The 24,612-nt window shown below is 42.3% G+C and overlaps 1 protein-coding gene across 1 annotated transcript; it reads right to left on the minus strand.

Moving 5' to 3' along the window:
• Nucleotides 1-11,460: 11,460 nt before the first annotated feature.
• prr16 (proline rich 16) lies at nucleotides 11,461-23,343 on the minus strand. The gene is made up of 3 exons (XM_042102129.1): nucleotides 23,100-23,343; nucleotides 18,118-19,154; nucleotides 11,461-12,146 (listed from the first exon to the last, which is right to left on the minus strand). The coding sequence occupies exons 1-2, from the start codon at nucleotides 23,232-23,234 to the stop codon at nucleotides 18,309-18,311; spliced, it is 981 nt and encodes a 326-aa protein (XP_041958063.1). The 5' UTR covers nucleotides 23,235-23,343; the 3' UTR covers nucleotides 11,461-12,146; nucleotides 18,118-18,308.
• Nucleotides 23,344-24,612: the final 1,269 nt, after the last annotated feature.

Consider the following 24,612-nt stretch of genomic DNA (forward strand, 5'->3'; position numbering starts at 1 on the left):
ATCGGGTACCACGGAGAATACGAAACAATCACTCTCACGTTTTCCTTGCATTCTCGTGTGCAGCATACAGAGAGGAGGGGTCAGAGTTTTAAAGTTTCTGGAACGGTTACAAAGTTACACAAGTGAAATTGGCACCTCCGGTCTGCACATTTCTACTGCAGGTACTGTCACGTATACATCCACATGTTTTCCCTTTCACAAATGACAGTAGGCTAAGGGTTAAACTGTGCAGAATTATAGAACGCCGTTAAGATGGTTCATGGCAGAGTGGAGATCCGTTCTAATTAGTCTAGAATAGGCCATGAAAAGGACCTTACATTAAACCGAAGATTTTCTTGAGGGACCTATAATAGATTCAAGTGATCAATTTATTTTACACGTTCATTGTTTGACGTTTGTTCAAATGAAATACAAATAACCTTGTCTATTAAATACATGTTTGTGACTTATTTTGTTCATCTTCATATGCCACACCATCCTGCCGTTGTTTAAGCCCACGGAAGTGGAAGGCATTCCCAGCAGTATGCTATCTGCTGTATGGAAAGCTACTGCACATGAAGAGGGTTAATGAGCCCGGTTTGACTCTGAATTTAATCTGCAGTAAACAAGCAGTAAAAAAATATCGGACCCGCCAACACTGCGTGCGGTGGCCTTGCATGATCCCATCTAGGCTACCCTAAATGCGTTTTGGCTTGTGTCCGATGCGAGCGGAGGCATATTTACACTTTAGGTTATGATAATGTGCCACTTCCACTAGGCTTCATTTTTTTCAAAAAACTTTTGTTTTCTATGGTTTTCAGGTCACATTTATCTAATGTTGTTTCTTCTTGTCTTATGATATTACTGGACAGGGTTGTATGGACTCTGCTGTCATCGCATCAAACCCTTACTGGACCCGAGGACATTGTTTCATATTTATTTTATTGGACAATTGTGCATTTTTGACTATCTAACCTACTGCTCAGTGAGACCAATTAAGGAACGTAAGTCGATACATTCACTGGATAATAGACTGAATTTCAATGACAGGAGGACTTGTTTGGATTGGACGTAACCATAAACCACAACGGGGACCCCAAGACTCAGGTTGCTCCCTAATCCCTATCCATTCATCTACAATGTGGGCTTCAGATAACTATGCATGTAACTTTGTTGTTCCTGTAAGAGAGTCATCCCTTCCAAGGTGTTATTCAACTTCACCCTATAAGTTACTACTTACTCATGAACACATCTTAACCTTCTTATGTGGTATTTATGATTTTGAATGACTTAGACTTAGATATTGTGCTGTGACCATATGTGTACACAGCAGACATGAAAACTCTGACGCTATAATGGAGAATGACAAAAGCCATCTTGTGTTATCTTAAAATCAGTTTTGCCAGTTTTGTGTACAATGCAGCAGAATGCTCTCTGAAGCATAACACCTGGCATCAATTTGTCTATGTCCACCAGCCACGTGGATCTGGTTTCCAAGCCTCTGGCTCTGGTGCTCTCCAACCCCTTTGCACCAATGCATTTCACTCATCATCTCCATATTGACCCATATAGGTAAGATAGCAATATTGCGATCAAGCTTTATTCATATATAATATATCACTGTTCTTCCTGGATGACTGGTTGGATAGGTTTTCATCTGCAAGTTATGTTATGGCTGTGCACACACTATGCTTATGTTGCACTGTAAGATCTTCCTTTACATATGACCATGGATTACACAATAAAGGCCCTTTCTTTTTCCTTTCAATATGCAGAGTTTCTGCATAGTTTTCATTGGCATTTCATTGCATTTTCCAGCTTCACCTCCTAAGTGCTGTGTAATTGCAGTGTAAGATCCTTAAAGGCCACAGCAAGTCCTACGAACTCATTTAGCATCTTAGGGGTGGGTTCTCTTTACCTCTCCGTGTCCCTACTGGTTTCTCTTTCCTGTCATGTTTTATGTGTCATCCAACATTTTCATTTCTGCATTCAGCCCATCTCTTGCCCGCCACAATCCCCATAACAGACTTAGGCCTTTAGCCTTAGCCTTATGTGTGAGAACACAGTGAAATAAGTTGCAGCCAACTGCATGGTGAGACACTGAGAACTAGAGGTATGGCCTGTATAGCATCAAAAACAGTAAGCTTTCCAGTTCCAGTTCCAAAACAGTTCCAGTAGACCATGAGCGTTCGTGCAGGGGTGCCCAAATTCTTAAAAAAATCTTCCAAAAAAATGAATCGGGGTGGAGGGCTGCAGGCCAAAACTAAAAGTTCAAGTGGTGGACCATTAAATTGAAATATATAACATATTTGTGCAAAATTGACATTCTATAAAAGGTTCTTAAACAAATGTTTAAGAAATAAAAAAAACACTACTCTTTACTGCTTGTCTTTGTGTTTACAGTACTTTTATTAATAGCCTATCATGAAATGATTGAACATCCATATGGCTGTCTTAAGGAGTAGAAATATACAGTGTATCTGAAGCAATCAAAATCTCTCAAAAAAAAAAAATCAATCAAAAAAGCATAAAGTGCAATTCTTTTTTTTTTTTTTTGGAGCAATTCAATGTCTTGTGAGAAAGTTATTTGCATCAATATGATTTAATGATCAGTGTTGGGAATGTTACTTTAAAAAAGTAATTAGTTATAGTTACTCACTACTTGTTCCAAAAAGTAACTGAGTTAGTAACTCATCATACCTGTTACAGGCTGATTGGCCTACACACTTCTGCCATCTAGTTTCCACTGGATTTTTTGATTGTCGGTGCCGTTAAAGTAGAAATATATCAGTAAAAAGCACTAAGCTAACGCACGCTTCGGACGCTGCGACTCCCCCAGTCAAGGTTGCATAGCAACGGCAATGTTTCATAGTTTGTCTTCACCGAAATGGAGTTTGTGGCACCAGAGCCTGTCTACAGATGTGGCACTAACCCTGCGTGAAATCATCATGTTTGATAGGTTGTTAATACATTCTGAAAATGTTACTGTTCTGATCAAGGTCATGCAAAATGCTTGGGGCAGCCGTGGCCCACTGGTTAGCACTCTGGACTTGTAATCGGAGGGTTGCCGGTTCGAGCCCCGACCAGTGGGCCGCGGCTGAAGTGCCCTTGAGCAAGGCACCTAATCCCTCACTGCTCCCCGAGCACCGCCATTGTAGCAGGCAGCTCACTGCGCCGGGATTAGTGTGTGCTTCACCTCACTGTGTGTTCACTGTGTGCTGTTTGTGTTTCACTAATTCACTGATTGGGTTAAATGCAGAGACCAAATTTCCCTCACGGGATCAAAAAAGTATATATACTATACTAGACCAAATTTCCCTCACGGGATCAAAAGAGTATATATATACTTATAAAATAAAGCTATCGACTCAATACGACTCTGCCTCTGATTCCTAGTCTGCTTATCATTATCTGTTTTTAGTGAAAAACAAAATCTCATCTCGTCATGTCTTTAGTGTCTTTGTCGGCGATTTCTTTAGTTTTTTTAAATATCTCAATAACAGATCAATAACAGCCAACAAACTCTCAGCACAGTCAAACCAAAGTTAAGTCGTGCTGAAAAGAGGCTGAACCTTGCAAACGATTTACTTTTATAGACCACTGAAATCACGCGTGAATCACACGTGAAAATGACCATCACATTAGGTTGTGACTGGTTGTGAGCGAGATCTAACGCCCTCCTCCGCCCGCGTACATCGGAACTAGCTCCCGGTTAGCATTAATAATCGTTTACTACTTTAACGGCACCGACAATCAAAAAATCCAGTGGAAACCAGATGGCAGAAGTATGTAGGCCAATCGGCCCACCAGCTTTTTCTACTTTGCCACCTACAGAGTTTGACAGGTACAATTTTTCGAAACGCCATGTTATTTCCCATAGACATTCGACAACCGGAAGTTGGGTGGATCCGGATGTTTCGGAGGCGGGACTTATTCCGGAGAGGTCTATTAACCCACCTCCTCACTAGCTGTGAGCCAGGGGTGTGTTCGGATTACACAGTTTGTTCAATTAATGCATGGTAACGCACAGCATTTAACGTCCAGTAACGTTAACGCCGTTGTAACAACGGGAAAAGTAATTAATTAGATTACCCCGTTACTGAAAAAATAACGTTGTTACCTAACGCCGTTATTCCAAACACTGTTAATGATTAATATAGAACACAACATGCCCCTATGGGACAAATTGACACATTCTTCAGAACAATCTTTTTTTCAAGAATGGAGACCATATTTTTTTAAAAACTTTGCAACACAATGTGTTTCCATAAATTTGAAGTTGAACAGGCGGCTCGTGGATTTTGTCCGTTTTAATGAATCCTTATGGCAGATAAATCAAACATTGAACACATATTAAGGAATATTCAATGAACACATAGTAAGGAATAATAAAATAAATGTTCATACAATATTAATACACATAAGTGATAAACAAAATATGAACACAAATAAATTTGATTGAGCAATGACAATTGGACAATTCAGATTAGCTAGCTTCTCCCCTCCTCGCTCTTGTCATCGTCATGACTATGGATCTGCACTGACAGAAGCTCAATAGCGCCTCCCTATCGCCACATCTAAAATAATGTTAAACTGTGGCCAGATAGTGAACTGCAACCAGTCTAAATAAGCTTTTTTAAAAAAGCTTATTTAAATTTAGTGGAATGTCCAGTCCACATTGGGAGTGTTTTCATTTTTAAATGTCGGGCGTATGACCAGAGCATGGTCCAAAATAAATCGATGGTGGGCCAAATTTGGGCAGCCCTGGCGTAGACCACATCTACACCACCTGGCGTAGAAACATTCACCATCTGAAGACTGACAGTAAGTTTGGAAACATTTTTTTATTATTATTTTGGCTGTGCTAAAGTCAATGATCAAGCAATAAAGCAATAAAGAAGCAGGAATATTGTAGCATTTTATATCCATTTTATATGTATTTATGTATGCATTTTTATGTATTTACTACTAAAATCGTAGCAGGCAATGAGTCAATGAGTAGCCTACTTCATTATTCTGAATAGAAGAATATGCTTCAGTAACAGTTGAACAGTGAAGTTGATCATTCTAGTGTGTTCCATTTTCATATCATAAGGAGGTGATGAAAACAATCTAAAGCCTACAAAAATTCTTCTTCTTTGTCCTTGATTTGTGGACCACGACGTGTTGGAAAGTGTAGGTGCCATGCTCATGTGTTGGAAAGTGTAGGTCATGTGCAGTTTGTCCCCAACAGCTCACAATTTCTGAGTTCAAGTACAACAAAGCCTTTTAAACAGTGTTGAGAAAAAACAGGTCTCTTTTAATCCAAAAGTCCTACGGTGAGCTTTTTTTTTTTTTTATGTACAGCCCCTTTTTGTTCTGAGATGGGTTCCTCACTGCCATGGAGCCAAAAGGAGAACAAGCTTTATCAAAGGCTTCTCTATAAGGTCAGGTCAACATATGACTAAGAAGCAGTCCAAATTTCCCTTAGAAGAGGCTAGTAAGTCCAACTGGAATGAAGACTAGTCATTCTAGCCAGTTGTTCAGTCGTGGCCAAATTTGTTGGTACCCTTTCACAGAAGAACCTTCAATTTTTCTCTGAAACTGACTAAAGTCATTGTCATTCACCAAATCAGTCTTTACACTTGACTCTTCATTCAACAAAATATTGAAGATAATAAACCAAGGGAAAATAGCTTGAACAAAAACATACTCTTTACCTAGTTGTGTATTGCATGATCTTTACAGGCAATCACTGTCAGCCACAGTTTTCTGTACCTTTTAATGAAATCTGACAACAGGTAGTTTGGCCCACTCTCACACTGCTCCAGATTGTGCAGGTTTAAAGGATGCATTCTACAGACAGCATGTTTCAGCTTTTCCAGAGATGTCTTTTCATGGATGACAAAGTGAAATATTGCAGCAGGATGATCTGATCATAGAAATTGAATACTTATTGTTATTGTTACAATTCTCCACCCATGATTATTTATGGACAGGTTTTGTAAAATACTCTCTAAACCATAATATTCACCCCTTAGTTTGCCCTCCATACACCACAATGCTCTCCTGACATCAAAACATGTTGAAACACGTGTCACGTGCAGGTAAATTAACAAGCATCTCAGGCCTAGGAAAAACTGAGAATCTACTGAACATTAGACGTTTTATCACAGGGGTGTAAACATCAAAGGACACAACTTTTAGCACACAGGGGGTATTTCCTACCAAATATCCAGCAGGCCATACTCTCATTACAATTAGTTGCAGGTGTGATGCTTATGTTGTAACTTTAACGGGAGTCATAATGAGAATGCGCTCGGCAGGGAAAGAACCGGGCTGTAACCCATGGGACCTATAAAGAGGGTGGAAAACCAAGACACAATAGGCCTGTTTCTGCTATCATCAGTCCCTAACAAAATGTGCAAATGATTTAGGATCCAGGCCAGAAAAGGGGGGAAAAGTCTTTATGTGTTCCAAGTGGCTACCTTTTGGATGGATGTACTTTTCAAGATGAAGTTCCATTAGAAAGAGCTGATGATGCTCAGTTAAGATGGAGCAAAAATGTATCCTTAAACTGCAAGGAGCCATGTTTTCATGAAAAAAAGTTTCTATTCCAAATGTCATATTGTACATAAACTTACATGTACATAAACCTCACATATCCTTCATACAATTAAGCTAGGGGTTTATTGGAGGTGAAATGAAATGAAGCCTCTTTAAAAAATGGAAGAGTTCAGACATCTTTATGACCATTGTATATAAATCATGTGATTACATTTAGAGCAACAGAATTAGATAGTGCCCTTAAGCTCTGTTAAAGCTCACATCAGTTTGGTCACTGGTTTCCAACCAGTCTGCTTCAGAATCTTAAGAAAGCTTGGAATAATCCTCAGCAGCAGTGGTTATCAATGTTACGGGGTGGCATCATCCAAAATCTCAAAGTCATTTCCCTATGAAGAGGGTATCTAAGTCTAAGGGGAAGAAGACAGCTCTGTGTCTTCTAGGATCTATCTATTGATAGGATCTATGTGCCTGCCTGCCCTTTAACTCTGCCAGAGAAAACAATGTTAAGAAAACTTTTTATTATTATTTTTTTAGAAAAAAAATGTATTATCTCCTGCTAAAGGTATCAATAGCATGCCTGCACCACAGATACCTTTGGTCTGTAATGAGCCAAAAACAGCAATATGCCTCTCAAATAGCTGTTACAAAAAGAATATCTTCAACAGAATAGGCCTTTGGTAGCACTAGTGGAAAACCTGCCAGCCTTGAAAAACAAATGCTGATTCCAACTTTTTGAAGAGGTGAAAAAATAGATCTTAAATAGAATGGAGGTTCCAATGTCAATTATAGGTTGTGTGTGAAGGACTGAAACATCTATTCAGCTGTGGAAAGGACATCTTCCACCGAGAACACTTATGCAAAATTTAACCCTTGTAATGGTTTTGAACATGGAATGAACATTATGGAAAACTAGATGCAGACAAATGGAAGATGTTAGGATACTCCATCAGGGATAAAGAGACACACTCAGAGGTATACTCTGTCACTACATCAGTATTTATTCAGTAGAGAAAAGATGCATTAAATATAGCACTGCATGTCATGGTACAGGCAATGTCACAAAAAAGATGACAAATGGGAGAAAATAACTATATGTGTAGATGGTAAAAGGATAGAAATATTTTATAGTCATTTTCTTTGTAAGTTTGACCTGATTATGAAGTGCGAGAGTGTTTTTTTCCCAACCCTTGGCTTCTAGCTGCCTTCTCTGTGGTTCCTCTTTTCTCTGCTGATTGTATAGCGGGGAGATGTGGTCTCAGTAAACACTTTAAGGCGCGGACTTCACACCCACAAACCTGCAGATTTCATGGGAACTTGCAGGGGATTCTTTAGTCGTGCTGAAGGATTGGAATGATCCACAATCTGGTTGCTAAGCAAACAGTCAGACAGTGTATGGCCTGGGTCAGCTGTTACGTGTCAAAGCATGACTGATTTATTAGTGAACAAAACTGGTAGTTGCTGCAATAACTCATATGACCTCTGTTTAAACTACTGCTGGCAAATGAGCTAATCTACCTGTGAGTGATGAAACCTGAGTAATGTAACCTGGTTACATCTGGCTCTCCGGGCCTGCTAATGTGTATAGTTAGATGACAGAGAGGTGATTCAGAACTGAGGTTAGCTGAATTATAGAAATGGGCAGTTAGTGCATTGGTCACATAAGCCTCCTCATGGGATTGAAATTTGTTATGTTTGTTAAGTGGTCACCCCCATTATGGGACTGAACTAAGCTCTATTTTCTTCCCAATGATATGCTGAAAATACAATTGATTTCATAGTTTCATATGTAAGGGGGCATATTTTGCATGGGGGTGAGTATGCAGAGACTTTCACCCATATTCACCACTGACTTTCACTCAAATGAAGAAATGGTCATCTTCATAGTTTGGATACTTGACTTAACTGGACTTGACTTGAGGTTGCATGGTCATTATGTGACCATAGTCTTCAGATTTCTGTAGCCTTGGCGGTTCTGAGCTGAGGCCAGGAAGTCAGCCAGTGTGTGCACTGCTGCGACCTGAGACCTCCTGGTGATTCTGGGACCTCCACGGTTGGCCAACAGCCCTTTGGAGGTGGACATGATGCTGCAGTGAGCACTCGCTTTGTATCTTTCTCTCTCTCTCTGTATCGAAGAGATTTATCAAACAAAAAAATACCCAGTGGACAAGGCAAAGTTGTGCAAAGTCTATGATAGATAACAGTGCATTAATGGATCTACTGAGGTTAGGAACTGAACAGGGAAAAATACATTATCTAAGAACCATGATGGTCCTTCAGAGGCCAGTTAACGAGTATTTTTTACCTAATATCTGGCATGGCAGGAATATCAGAATGAAATGAAAATGTTTTATGAGGAAGCCAAATCCTGTCAAACTCGCCAAGATCTGTGAGTCATTGAGTGGGCTTTCACAGCTCCTGTTCCTCCTGTTCCTCTCACATCATTCACCAAACCAGGTGGTGGCCTTACATGTGCTACCTTGCAGGACTGCCTCGTGTCACCAGCCCGCCTCCTCCAGTTTACTTACCTGTGCTGTTGAAGAAAACACATTTATAGACAACATCAATTTAACTAAAGAATAGACAAATATAAGAGACAATAAATTGCATTTCTGGCATTTTTACTCATATAGAGTAAAATTTTTATTTTGAATTGTTTTCCTTTGGTTGCAAACTGAATTGGAGAAGTGTGTGCCTGTGAAGATGCTGATGAGAGGGCTTTGACCCTGTGCCTCCATCTACTGGCTGCAATATGTCATAAGAACACAGTGCACTGAGGATGAAGGCAGATCTCAGCAAACCCTACTCATATACACAGAGAAGAATTATGCTGTTGGTTTTTTGTTGTTGTATTCACTTAGTAGATCACATACTCTAAGTAGCTCTTTATCTTTGGTCTCAACACTCAATACTGGTCAACAAGCAGCAAAAAGAGATTATTTTGATGCTTTTAATTACAGAGGTTTGGTACACCCAACATGGTATAGATAGGTTCTCCTTTCAGGTTTCAGGCTCATACATACTGCAGGTCTGAATTATTAACAAACCAATCTGTCTTCATCTTTGTAGCTAATATCTATTCCACCAACAGGTGGCTTTGTGCTTTGATGATGTCCCAGTGTCAGGTTCGGAACAATGAACACAATCATATGAATCACTTAAACACTTCAGTGTGGAGAGCCCCAGGTGGACCAAGCACTTGTGTGCAGAAGCCTACTGTCCGACTGTCTCATGCAGTCACTTCCCCCATGCAGCTGGTAATTAAAGAGTAATGAGTGAATGATGCATGAGCTCCTTCCTCTGGCTATGTGTCAAACACAAACACGGTCAGACACAGGAGGCTGCTTGGTTTTGAGAAGACCGCTGTCATCTGCAGATGACTTTGGTTTGTGCATCACCCAAACACCTGTCCCTACTAATGACAATCGAGACACCTTTTTAGGCCAAACTGGTAGGCAACATAACAGAGAATAGTGTCTTATACCATTCAGGGTCAACTGTTATCACCAAGAAAAGTTGCCCGTTGTTTTGTATGTTAGTTCCAAATATTGCTAAACTATGTTGCCCAAAACGTAGCCAATGCAATATCAGTCAAAGGATTTCACCAATTGATACATGCAAAAAGGAAAATGTTGTCCATCACTAAGATTCTGCTACATGGCACGATTTTAACTTTCTCTTCTTCCAAAGGGCCCATAGTATCTACATAATAGACCATTAGTATAATAGACGCAAATCTTAATGAAAATGCTATACGCCTACATAGATTACATATATTATACTCTCAGCCTTCTACCTTTTCAGACTAGTCAGGCACTTTACATCATAACACAACATACACACACACACTTTGAAAGAAAGATAGGACACAAAGGAAAAGATGTAAATGTACTCTGTATTTCACATATTAAAGGGAACAAATACCCCCATTGTATAAAGAATACAATTGACAGTGCAAAGTGCAATGATTCACAAGGTCTGGTAGAAACTCATGTCTCTCTGACATTCCTCTACTGACATCAAGCTGACCTGCCCTGGCCAGCATCTAGCCCAACCATTGGAAGAGTGTGTGTGGGAGGCGGGAGGGAGTCAGGAAGGAAGGGGAAGAAGGACAGAATGGGGGGAGGGGCTAAGTGGAGGAATAGAGAGGAGAGCAGCTGGGAAACAAAGTAGGCAGAAGACAAAGGACCAGCCCATCCAGACATACTGCACAAGACACAGGGACTGTGTACAGCCCATCCAGACATACTGCACAAGACACAGGGACTGTGTACAGCCCATCCAGACATACTGCACAAGACACAGGGACTGTGTACAGCCCATCCAGACATACTGCACAAGACACAGGGACTGTGTACAGCCCATCCAGACATACTGCACAAGACACAGGGACTGTGTACAGCTCATCCAGACATACTGCACAAGACACAGGGACTGTGTACAGCCCATCCAGACATACTGCACAAGACACAGGGACTGGGATGGGGAAACCAGACCAAAGGGAAGGGACAGAAAGGACAGAAAACAGTCACAGCGTTTCCAGAGACCATCTCTAGTTAAATGCATAGAAGACCACAACGATGAATGATGTGGAGGAGTCCATCATGCTCTCTGTCTGTGGGTCATGCCTTGTCTCACAAAACATGTATTTGGCATCATTATTTTTTTTTATTTCGTATTTTGTTCACACCACTTTTTCTGTTTTTCTTATGTAAGAAGCATATAAATATTTTTTCTTTAACTGTACTTTGTAAGTATACATAAATAAATTATCCATATATGCCCTGCTGAGATTACTGTACTGCAAAAAAGTAGTGAGCAATCTTTAAAATCATCTTGTGAAATATCAAAAATATTTTTTTTATTCAAAATCTCTTTAGAAAAATCTCCCTATGTATACTATATATATATATATATATATATGTATATGTACTTAAAACATCTTTCCCCTCTCTCTGTTTTTAGTCAAACCCTGCTGCTTTTGAAATTGCTGAGAAGGATTGTCCTCTCCATCCTGGGCATCTCGGCGTGTTTGTATAGAACCCGTCACTTCCTATCACATCCCTCACGCCCTCTAGTGGCATTAGGGAAAACCAACCCACTATGATGGCCACTGCAAGTGACCAGTGCTACGCTACAGAGAGAAATCTCCAGATTTTACACCACAGCTTTTATGTGGCTCTCCTTCTGAGCAGATCTATGTGAACACATCAGGAAAGAGGCCAGAAACACACACACATCGCACTGCACAGCCTCAACCACCAATGCTGTGCCACTTCACCAAAGGTCATGATTCATGTTTCATTATTATTTCCTTAAGACAATTTTGTTGACATCTTCTGTGGAAGATTTCCCACCATGCAGGTCACGTTCAATTCCTCTGGGAGAACTTGCCGCTTCTTTGGAAGTGAATCACTCGGCTTAGCCATATGCGAAAGCATTCCTCCCCCGAATGTGTGGTGTGTTGCACACGTGAGGGATGCTTCTGCTGCATCTCTGGCTGTGATGAGTGAGACAGCGTGGTGGTGGTTACTGGAAGGTTCCCCAGGGCTGGACAGTCCGGTGGCACCTCGCCGTCCTGGTCGGCGTCCCCAGTGCTCCGCACAGGAGCAGATAACCAAACACTGTAACACAACCAGACCAGAACAACATCAAACCAGCACAGAGAACACACAAGCACTGTTATGCAGTATTGCAGAACAAAGGGACCCAACACACACACACACACACACACGCACCCAACACACACACACACACGCACACGCACACGCACACACACACACACACACACACACACACACACACACACACACACACACACCCATTCATGCCTGCGTTTTTTTTCCAGAAATAGGCAGTGGGAGGCCTGGTGGATCTTGCCCTGTCACTCTCCTGCAACATTGTGAGAACCAAATGAATCTTAAATAAGATCCGCCAACTGACTGAACTACAATTCTTACAAACTGCCAGATTACAATCCTCTGGAAAGTTCTTGAGGTAGGAAGGCAGCGCAAAGCAGGTCGGAGCTGTGAGAGAGAACACTCCCAGACAGAGGAGCACATGTTCACTAGAAACTCAACCACATTTTCCCACGGTACTCACACCGAAAAGTTTGGATCTGAAGCATTCACTTATTATTTCTCTCCTAATTCACTGTCAGAGTTTCTCCTCCTGACCCATCCACTGAAACTCAAGAGATCTCAGCTGTTCTGAGTTGTTACACCTACTTAATTCAACGTTATAAAACACAGTTTTTTATTCCTTTATTAGTCAGAGCTGGGGAATGTTGTGCCTCCCCCCTCTCTGTGATCAAATGCACCAGTGATGGAAGCTAATGATAATGGTGCTGCTGATGAATATCCATACTCCGTGGATGACTCTGCATGGAGAGAGAGAGAGAGAGAGAGAGAGAGAGAGGGCATCTGAGGGCCAAGCAGGGTCACTCTGTGTGGGAGGCCCAAGTGATGCGCCATATTGATTTCCTTACAGCCCACATGGAAGGCAAATAAAATCTACAGTATAGAGCTCATCTCAAACTTCTCTTCCACCAGCCTGCAACATGCGGCAGAACTGTGCTGCAGCGTACTCTAAACATGTTGGAAATACTGTCATGCTCAAAAAGATGTGACATTAAAACTAATCTCAAATTCAAATTCTCGTAAATCACGTCTTAAAATAAAAGTTGACATAAAAAATAAATGCCTTTCAGTCATCTCCGCTCCCTATCCTTGAAACGTGGAGCTCAGGAGTCATTCTCTGCCCCCACTCTTTCAAGCAGATGACTGTTTGCAAAACACCATCCTGTGTATATCTCCCTCTTTTTCCCCTCCACACACGTACTGCTCCTGATCTACCTTTGCCTGTTGTTCCCGCTTTTCATAGCTTCTTGACCAATGTGATTCCATCTGACCGCCTCTTGACATGTTCACTGCCCACAGCTGTTCACCACAGACTCCTGTCATAAGACTGCGCACCTTTGGAGAAGCAGCTGATGTCTGTGGACTTGACGGCCTGTGAAGAGGCATGATGAAGGCGGACTGGACTGGACTGTTTCTTTTCTCCGCCTGAGCCCTGACTTCCAGCGCACACATCTGACCACCCTCCACAAACCCGAGACGAGAGCACAGGCTTGGCACACACCTACATCAGTGTACACATGCAGGCACACAAAGGGACACTCATACCCACACAGAGCAATGCCTATTAAAGCACACATAACTATGTGTATCATTATCAACACATACCACATGCACAGAGCACTGAGCCTCATTTACCAACTGTTCCTTAGAAGAACATTCCCAAACGTTCTTTTCAAACAGAACAATATGTATCAATGCATACCACATGAGCATTGAGCTTCCAACCAACTGTTCCCTTTAACGCCCCCTACTTAAGCAGTCTTCAAACAGAACAATGGGCATCAGTGCACACCACACCTTACATGCTGGGTTTTTGTAAACAGTATGCTATGGTACATATCTTGAAGGCTTTTTACTCCTCAGCTGTGGAGAGTGTCCTAACAAGTAGCATCATCACTTGGTATGGGAACTGTACAGCCTGTGACTGCAGTGCCCTACAGAGAGTGGTGCAATCTGCCGAACGTACCATCAGAGCACCTCTCCCTACCCTGCAGGAGACCTACAAGAAAAGACTATGTACCATGGCCCAAAGTATTGTAAAGGACTCCTCACATCCTGATCATGGACTTTTCAAAAGACTGAGGTCAGGCAAACGTCTCTGCTGCTACAAGACCAGAACAGAGAGACTGAGGAGCTTCTTTCCTCCAGTCATCCGTATCCTGAACACACACAAGACTATATAAACTGCACTTACACTTTTCTTTTTTCACACTTGCACATGGACACACACTGCACTTTATACTCTCTCTTGCTATTTATTACAAAATATCTCTTGATCTTTCTTTCACTACATGCTTTACGTTAGTATTGCTATGTATGTGACAAATAAACCTCCTTGTATCCTTGTATATCCAGGGCTTCATACAGAACTCAAAAGGTCCACACATCATTGCTCCTCGTTCCTCCCACCTTTCCTCCCTCCACGTGAGTGATATTTTAGAACTGTCATCTACACTACAAACCGTCCTACTACTTCCTGTGACTCCTCCAAAAACTCCACCACAGCTCTCCCCCAGACACGCTGAGCTGAGCTGAGGATCACACAGGCAGGACCATGTGAGCTCATGGCTCCTGACGGATTCGTGTTGTGTGTAAGTGCATCGTGAAATAGACAGATACTGCACGAATCTCTTTCCATTCTCACCGATATGGAAATGCACACTTACTGAGGTCAATGCCACTGAGTAAATGGTGCTTTTATACAAATGTCCTGGTTAATCATGAGATGTGTTTTTGTATTACCATTTCCATACATTCAACATCATACATCACGCTGCTGTGCCATCTTAGCAGTCTTTCACTCTCTGCGTTGGGTTCTTCTGTTTATTTTGCTCATTTATACAACACACACACAAACATTTTTTTTGCTTTTTCACAAGCAGTCATCCACAAATCCCCCACCTCTCGCTCAATCTCTGTCTCTCTCACACATACTCACACACACACACATACACACACACACACACACACACACACACACACACACACACACATCACATATTTGGCAACAAAGCACATTGGCAGAGCATAGGAGCGGTGATCATCTCATCTGTACAAACAGAAAATCTAGTTCACACACTCCTTCACCAGGAGAAACAGGTTCCTTTGAACAAACAGGCTTGCAATGGAAACTCAGCATGCATGTTGGTACACTTATCACCCAGCGCAGGCCACCACTAAGGCGCCCTATGAAGTAATTTTGTCTGATCTGCGTACATAAACAAGAATGCAGGCCTGAGGCAGGATGGATACGGCTATGTCTTCGACCCCCCCCATCTAACCCTCCCCCTCCCATTTCATTTTAAGTTCATGTTTCAGTTTCCACACACTTGAGTAAGCAGCATTGCTTATCTAAATGATGAATGCAGTGGGAGCACTGCTCTGCATAAGCACAGGGAGAGCAAGCAAGAGAGACAGAGTGAGCGAGGAGATAGGAGGCGAGGAGAACACGCAGCTCATGGGCCTGACAGCACAGCACAGCACACAGCTCATCTTTAAAGATGGAGAGGAGCAGGAAGGGGAGAGGAGCAGGAAGGGGAGAGGAGCAGGCTCCTCCTCGCTATGGGCTCTTTTCTGTGGCCATGTTTGGGGTTTATCGATATTTGGGCTGACAGAATGGCAGTGGGAGGAGCACAGACACTCAGAGCCTCTCATTACACTTTTTCTCGATAGCTTTACAGTTTTTGTCGATCGCTTTGATGCTTGTGTCAACTCTGACATCACGTTTTCAAAACGGTTAACACGCATGTCTGAAAAAAAGCACTCTGGCCAAAGTGACACATTTTCCTTGCAAAAGGCTCTTACTCTCTCAAAACATTTAAAACATGCAGCAAAAGCAAATTTTGCTGTCAAACACATCTTGTAGTCAAATCACTGTGTGATTTCAATCAATCATTACACACATTTGCAAGAGATGACTTGTGCTGTGCAAAGAAGGTGATAATGACGACCAAGTGGATCCCAGTTTCTGTAAGATGATAGATAGATAGATAGATAGATAGATAGATAGATAGATACTTTATTGATCCCCATGGGGAAATTCAGGTCAAAGCGATCGAGAGAAACTGTACATGGACTGGGAAGCTGCAGGCCAGGCCAGGCCGCTTGTTAGTGCCTTAGGGGCTCTCATGTCACTGTATGCAAAATGAAGAACTAGCACTTTTCCTTGCCGGGTTGAATGATACAATCATGGATAAGGAAAAAGATAGTGCTAAACTGTGGGATACAACTAGAAAAAATGGTGGTACAACCACCACACATTTTGCAATCCAGAGTTGATTTGTCCAAATAAAATGAGTGAGGAGTGTGGTAAAAATAAGAACTCTGTCAGTGTTGTTCTGACACTGTCAATTATTGGTGTCAGACTAATATGTTAAAAGGTAGTCTATTATCTTTTATCAATTGTGCTATTGCCAGTTGTGGATTTCAGTGTATTAGCATTTGACAGATACAGTATGTTGTCCAGTGTCTCTTTTGAAGATATAAGTGAGAATGCCAAGAGAGAAGGACACACAGACAGTGCCATGTTACCAAACAGCAGGAGAGTGTGCCTGCAAACGTGTGTTAAGGCCACAGCCTGGGAGTTGACCTGGGACCCATTCTCATTTCCCATTTCCCTGAGTTTCTCATGGCCATCTGTCGATACTGTTAGGAAAAGAGGTGACCGTGTCCAGGAGCATGAGAGGTCAGGCTTGTTTGGAGCATACAAGGCAGATGAGTAGCACTCCCAAACCATTATGAGCTCCCAGCATGCTGTTAGGCACTGACTGTTCTGCGGCTAAATGGCCCAGCGTAATTGTGGCGGGCTGTTGGTGGAAGCTTGTTTGTTTTGCTCTCAGACACTAATCTGTGCACAGCGTTTCATACTCACTGTTGTCTCCCTTCAATGGGAAATGATGAGTGAATGCTGCTTAAATTCCTGTAATTTTAATCAGTCAAGGTAATTACGTAATGATTAGCTAAGTTGGTGCTGTGATCATTGGTCTAGTATGACATCATGAGTAATAGAGTGACTCTTAATTATGCTTGCAGTGATTATCATTATATCATTGTTATATATGATTTACATTCAACTATTAGTCAAAATGTGCTGACCAGATTACAATGAGCTCATTGGCTATAGTGAGATAACAATCTCTAGTGGAGGCCTGAGGCACAAACAGAAGCCTTTAACATGAACAAACACATCTGAGTGGATACATCCAAAGACCATAACTAATACTTTGCCATGTTATTGCTTGTTCATGCTCCACCTAAAAACTCCATCCAGTATCATACAATAGAAATTCAAACATTACTGATGGAAGTTCCTTATCCCTTTTAAAAAACTGATAGATTCCTCTAGTTCTTCATGTAATTTCATTCTTTGAACTACACTGGACTTGGTCTTCAATGGCTACTATTGACAGACTATTGTTGTGTAGTCCTCGTATCGCTACAGTGAAATAGCACTCTATCATTAAACAAATTCACCCGCTTCACATTGACAAAAATCTAACCAAGAACATAATGACAAATCCCTCATTTTTTATGAAGTCTATTCTCTCCCATCTCCCACTCCTGCGGTGACTTGAGGTCGTACTTAATGGACTGACTCAATCACACTCCCTCTGCCAACCCACACGAACACTCTGTTCTTGAGTGAACCACAAGCCAAGAAGTGGCAACACATGCTCACATTCTCACCAGACCCTCATCTACACAAGAAACCCTCTAAAGTGCACAGAGTCTTCAGAGCTGTGAGTGTTCCCTAAACTAAACAAGTGCTACAGCCTGAAGCGCCAAATCATCTTCAGAGGGGAGTCTATGAAACTGGCCTCACCAGGGAAAACATGTAGGTCTGTTCTATGGAAACACGCCTAAGAGCCCTTATGAATTACAGCCATATACCACCAATACCTGCTAGTGAACTTGCTGCTTACTGTTTCACAAGAGAAGCCTTTGATGAGTCACTCACCATCCAGATGAACTGCATGCCCCGTGTGAGATGCGTCTCCAAGTTCACTTTTGATCATCTGATAATTAATTCCTTCATCCCATTTCTAGACAGTACTTGTAAAAATAGACAGCTATTTCATAAAAGAAAAATAGATGTATGTTTAGAACTATATAGATTTCAATTCATACTAAATGGAAGCAGGGTAGAGGTCAAACGGTGGTGGTGGTGGACTTGCGTAGGATGGTCTTGGCCGGTTTGAGGGTGGAGGAGTGGGGTGTGCAGGGCGGTGGCATGGGGCCAGACGGGGGGAAGCTGTGGCTGGTGGTCAGGCCACCGTTCTCCAGAGGGAGAGGGGGGGACGAGGGGGACGAGCAGCAGCGGTGCGTGGGGCTGACCTGCTCCTCAACAAGCTCATCGTGCAGGTGGAGGTCCGTGTGATCTAATTCGTACTGCAGGTCACAGTCTGGGCAATAGCCATGGTACTGCACAGTCTCACTGAAGCGCACCCGCTCACGGGTTGTGGCTGCCGTGGCAACCACGGCATTGGAAGCCACCGCCGACGACTGCAGACACCGACTCTTGTCGTGCCTTGACAGCAGCATGGGGACAGGTGGGGGTACAACAGGTACCAGCGCTTTGCTGTTGTCCACAGGAATCGGTCTGGGTGGGCAGCAGGAGTCGAGGTTGTGGAGTGCCGTTGGTTTCCCAGGAAACACGCCGTTCCGCATCAAAGTGCCGTTGGGCTTTCGTCCGGGACTGCGGCTGCGGGTGAGGGTGTGTGTGTGCTCGTCCGGGCGGAGGGGGGTGAGGCGAGGGGGCGGGGGTGGGGGGTGGGGCTTCCTCAGGACGGTGAGGACACCTGGGTTTAGCGATGGAGGCGGCGGAGGGTGGCACAGGCACTCGTCTGGGTGGGGCTTGATCTTCTCCATGCTGGAGGCAGTCGTGGTCGTCGTGGTGCTGCTGGAGCTGCTGTTGAGCGTGTCTGTTTTGGAGCTGTCCGTCATCTCCTCCTCCAGACGCAGGCTGCTTGTCAAAGTGTCTATCTCATCCACCACCTACAAAGAGAAACACACACACACACACACACACACACACACACACAAAGGCAAAAATAGAAAGACACACAGACAGATACACACACAATAGAGTACATTAAGAGATGAAGCATTCCGTGACATGAAAACAAAAATGCTTCACACTTAGCAATGGTTTTCATTTAAGGTTGACTGCACTGCGGGGGTCTGCCAACCTGCAGAGAGAAAAACTCAAAATAAACAGAAAGAGCCTAGCAAATACTTGGCCAGGGAATGAAATGGAATAATGTCATCTTAGTGCTGCGTTATGTTGACACACTTGCTCAATGGAACTGATAGACATGACAGTCTGGATGATTAAATTGGGATGCTCTCTCTCTGTTGATTATTATCCTGCCAATGGACCTCTGTAACACGATAGGAAAAGGTATCTGTTAAAAAACTAGACACTGATATAAAGAACCTTCAAGCAATGTAAATGGTTTTGTAAAGAACTCCAAAAGCTGTAGAAGTATTACAGAGCTGTAGACATCTGAATAATCATGAATTAAGTAGAAATTTCAATTTGAAACATTATTTGAAGGGTTCAGATGCAAAATCCTCTAAATGCCACCTATGTCAAAAATGAGATAAAGATGGTGAGGGGATGCTCTCCTCACATAGTATATGCTAATCAAATAATTTAACTTCTAAACCCACTAAATACCACTCGCTTCCTGGTCTGAAATATCGATTTATAGGCAAAAACCTATAGGAGCCTGAATTTAAATGCTCATTTAAAAGAAAAGTGGTCAGACGGATTTAGAGGGTTTTGCATCTGAACTCTTCATTTGTAATATCTGGTGAAATCCTCCTCTTTTGCCCTGCAGGAAAGAAATCCAATTTCTCCAACCGCACTAGGCTCTCCAGCAGCAGAAAAAAAGAGCCTTTGGAAAGACCCCTAAAGGAAATTGTGTAGCTTATTTGTTTGACTGTTAAGTTGCAAAATAGCTAACAATGCCACAGTCCTCCATACTTTTAAGAGTTTCTACTCCCTTTATACCAGACAGTGGCGGTTACACACAAATAATTCATTCTATTTGAGAAAACAACTAGATTCTATGTCTATTCCTTTACAGTTTTCACCTCAGAGAAACTGGCTTAAGAGCAGCTGTTTAATGAGTCATGGCTTGACTTCAAAGAGGGAGGCTATCTCACTCACAACTCTAGCCAACACCAGAGGAAACTGAAGCAAAATGGAACAACTGTGACCTGTGAAGCATACGCTTACAGTGATCAGTGCTTAGTTAGTTAGTTAGTTTATTTGTCCTTACATAGGAAATTTGTTTTCACATACCATACAAGCCTCACAGACATGAAATACATAGGTACACACAGTTACGGTTCTTCACCCACCACCCTGTCACCACATACCCCACCCACATAGACGTTAACAGCACATATACAGCACATATATCACAACAGCACATATACAGCACATACACATCACATTACACAGATACAAACAAGAAAACCATCACCAGTTGGCATTACAGAGGAATGAGGGCGGCACAATGATCCATCACCGCTGTGATCTGTTGTTCAGTGCTGCTATTGCAGAGGGCACAAAGCTTTTCCAAAAGCGTACTCGCTTCCACCCCATAGCCCTGTATCTGCGTCTTGATGAGGTGAGTTTACTGGTGAGTTTACTGTTGAGGTCTGATAGATTAGGGGTGGGGAGGCCTATTGCTTTGGCTGCGGTATGAGTGATGCATGTGAGTCTGTTTCTGTTGGCAGTTAGCATGTAAGAACAATAAATAGCCAGAGTAATACACTGGGGTCTGTATAATGCAATCAGCACTACAGCACAGGGATGCACTGGGGTAGTGGGCAGGGAGTGGGATGGTTGCTCTTACTCAACTCTTCTCCTCTGAAGTCTGGGAGTTTTACACTTTAAAGGGACACCAGGCAAGCCTGATGCTTTTTCTCTACGAAACTCCCCCTCGCTCGGTCTGAAGCTCTTTTCCTTTTCTTTGCGTCTTCCGTCAAGGGTTTTCGATGCTTCTTCGCCGGCTCTGCCATTATACACACGTTTGCAACAATCTCTAGCGTTTCGTTAGCCTGCCTCTGTGCTGTAAACTGATCCTGCTTCGGTCGGCGGGTAGGATACACCGAATTGGCAAGTGGGATATTCTTCCTACAGGCAGTAGGGGCGGGCGAGAGAGCCTTCATTCGCCCCGTAATGAGTCATTTAACCATATACTGACTTACGAAGATGATTAATTAACGCGAAAACGTTGCCTGGTGTCCCTTTAAACTAAAGGCTCAAATATCCACTCTCATATCATGTCAGGCTTGGTTACACAGAGCAAAGCTCATGACTTATGATCATCATCAATGTTATGATCATGAGAAATGATTAAAATCCATTATCTTGCTTAAACATATTTTTAAATATTTTTACAGTAGGGTGACATCATATAAACACACTACTGTGCAATCCAAGGATGAATTATTTTTTTTAAATCCGCACTGTCACCCTGACTTTCATGGTTGAGGTGAGAAGGATACCTGCAGGCTGTGAGACCAGCATCAACATCCCTTTGTGCAGAACATCCTCCGTTGCCTTAAGCATTCCGTTCCTATTTTATGAGGACATCAACAAGTAATGTACATGTCTTGTCCACATAGGCCTATTAGCTTTCCTCAAAAGGGATATCACATGTTTAGTTTATTTATTAGACACCATCTGAAATCAAATTTGTACATATTGTCATTATAAAAGGAGCACGTGTCTATTTTATTGGACCACTAACTCAGAACCAAAAGACATCATCCTTCCCTCTTACCAGCAAGCAGACAGAAACAGGGCCTTGCGCAATAATAGCCTATTAGACATTCAACAAAAGAAAACAATTGCCAATGTATGTTAACTATTCACTGACGCTTTGCATAAAATGCCTCCAACTTTTCTCGTTACGAACAATCCGCTTGGGCGTAATATTAAGAAAGGGAAAGATCGACACCAATAATTTCTAAATCACGCCAAGCGGTCGGCTTGCTCAGACGCGCACAACTGTCCGCTGTGATAGCCTGGGATAACTGACAGAGCTGTGCATCCTGACAATTTTTTGTGCCAATGAGAATTGTAGAAGCTGCTGTCACAGTCTCTAACGTGGAACAGCCATGTGGGTTGAGTGGGTGAAAACACTTGCAAAAACGGTCATATTTGTAACCTTGTGGAGACGGTGTAAGGCTACCTCATCAGCCCGATATCGCTCACACGCGTAGCATACTGAAGGTGATGTGCTAAGGCTTCTCGGCTCGTCCAAGCATGCATGATGGGCTATTTGTATGGGTTTAAATTAAGCTACCTGAAGACCATATTAGAAGGGAAAGCCGAGTCATGATGGTCTGTTAGAAATGATTGCCAATAAATGGTTCGGAAAGAAAGAGTGTAAGACATTTTTGAAATAAAGTCTGCAAAACGACTAGTGCTCTGTGTATAACATAGGTATGAAATAGCAAGAAGACTGACCATATTTGCGAAGAGCTTTAGAGCCCGTACATATCCGAGAACATATCTACATATTTTGATCTGGTTGGCAAAGCGTTCTGTTTTGGACTAATAACAACATGATAAGAACCAATATTTCTCACTCGGATCTTTCAGGGGAAAGTCGGTGGCCCCGTTACAGAATGGGCTAGCCTACTGTTTTGCATTGCTAAGGCTGTAATTGCGTCAGTATTTCCAGATAAAATGGTAGATGATTTGAGTGACCGTCGCAGGGCATAGTATCCTAACTGGTAGGCTCTCTGACTAACCCGTGGTCAATTCTTAAGTCACATTTTAAAAATATGACCCCAATGTTTCCCATAGACACAAATCAAATGCACAACATCCCCTTCATCAGTAAGGCGCAAATGTCATATTATTTATTCACTTCAGAATTGCCACTCTAACCAGAAGAGAAATGAAGCACCAACCTCTTTCAGCTCTTTTGCCACATCTTTCAAATCTCCCAAGACGTTTTCTAAATCCTGCACGATTGTCTTGATCTGTTTTTTGACTTTTACCTTGGAGACAACTCCCTCCGACTCCGGGTTTGCTGCCCCTGACATTCTTTGATATTAAAAAAAAATATCAAGGATCTCGAATGAATCCTTTGAATTCAGCATAAGCACTTTGTTCATGCATTTTAATTTTATGTTCTTTCCTCTTCCCAGATATACAATGCAGAAAAATGAGGGGAAGCGCGTCCAAGCTGTCGCGCATGCGCATTTCAAATAAGACGGTAATATATATATATATATTTTTTTTTTAGTTTTTTTTTTTTTTAAAGAAGTAAAGTTGCGTTGGTGGACACAGACTGCACATAGCACATGCAGTAGCCTATATAGCATTTCATTGTCCTATGGAAAAGATGGCCAAAATATGTTATGCCTAGGTAGTACGCTATCACTGTATATCAATAAACGTTTGTTCTTGAATATTTAATGCGTTAATTTCATCAGACCTCATTTACATTGGATATTTTGCGTAGCGGGCCCTTTCTCACAAGGGATCATCCTATTAAGGCACAAGCATCACTGCACTGACTGCATGCCTTGAGCGGACGAGGGGGGAGATAGCCAACGTCACTGCAAGTGAGCGTGTGTAGGCTATGTCACTGGAATTAAGGGTCTAAACATACCATAACGGCACGGGTCAGGTCTGTGGTGAGATAGCGCTTGGGGTTGGTCGAAGCTGAATTGACGACTATCACAATCGAACTTAGACCGAAATGTATGTAGACGTAGGCCTATAGTGTAGACGTCTAGTGGTCAGATTTAAGAGTGAAGTTATAGGCTACTGGCATAGTTGCATAAGGCTACTGTAATGGTGCATTGAGATGTCTCAACCTTTCCTGACAGTGCTAAACAAAACCATACAATAGCAATGACTCAACTGAAAGATATTAGGTCTAGGCCTATTTTGATGGAGAACTCCGCCCCCTTTCAAGGTTCTCTTATTTATTTTATGTAACTGCGGAAGTAAAAACAGGTCAGCTGACCTCGAAATGTCAAGTAAGAGTCAGTCAGTGAGGTGTGGAGCCAGTCAAAATAAAACTTTAAAAAGGTTGCTATGGCTATTGTGTGTTAATGCACACCAGCTGCAATGTTGAAATGTGAAATGCATAATTGATAAATTGTAGTGTGAGTTGCATTAGCAGTCATGAGGAAATAAAGGCATGGATTTTTTTTTTTTTTTCAAAATCATTAAGGTTACAGTCTGTGACTCTAATCAATACACTTTTTGTCAAAATCAGGGAATTGCTCCTCACAGCCCTCAAGCTGCCAGTTTTGTGTGCATCTGACGGCTACACCGCTCTGTACTTTGAAAATATGTGGTTCAGACCGAGCCTACACTATTCCAGCCTATATCAACAGTTTCTTCAGTAGTATAGCAGCGGTGTATTTTTGTCTGTTGAGCTTAAATGTCAAACGACCAGAATCACAG

This window comes from Alosa sapidissima, chromosome 8 (genome assembly GCF_018492685.1).
Source record: "Alosa sapidissima isolate fAloSap1 chromosome 8, fAloSap1.pri, whole genome shotgun sequence".
NCBI lineage: Eukaryota > Metazoa > Chordata > Actinopteri > Clupeiformes > Clupeidae > Alosa > Alosa sapidissima.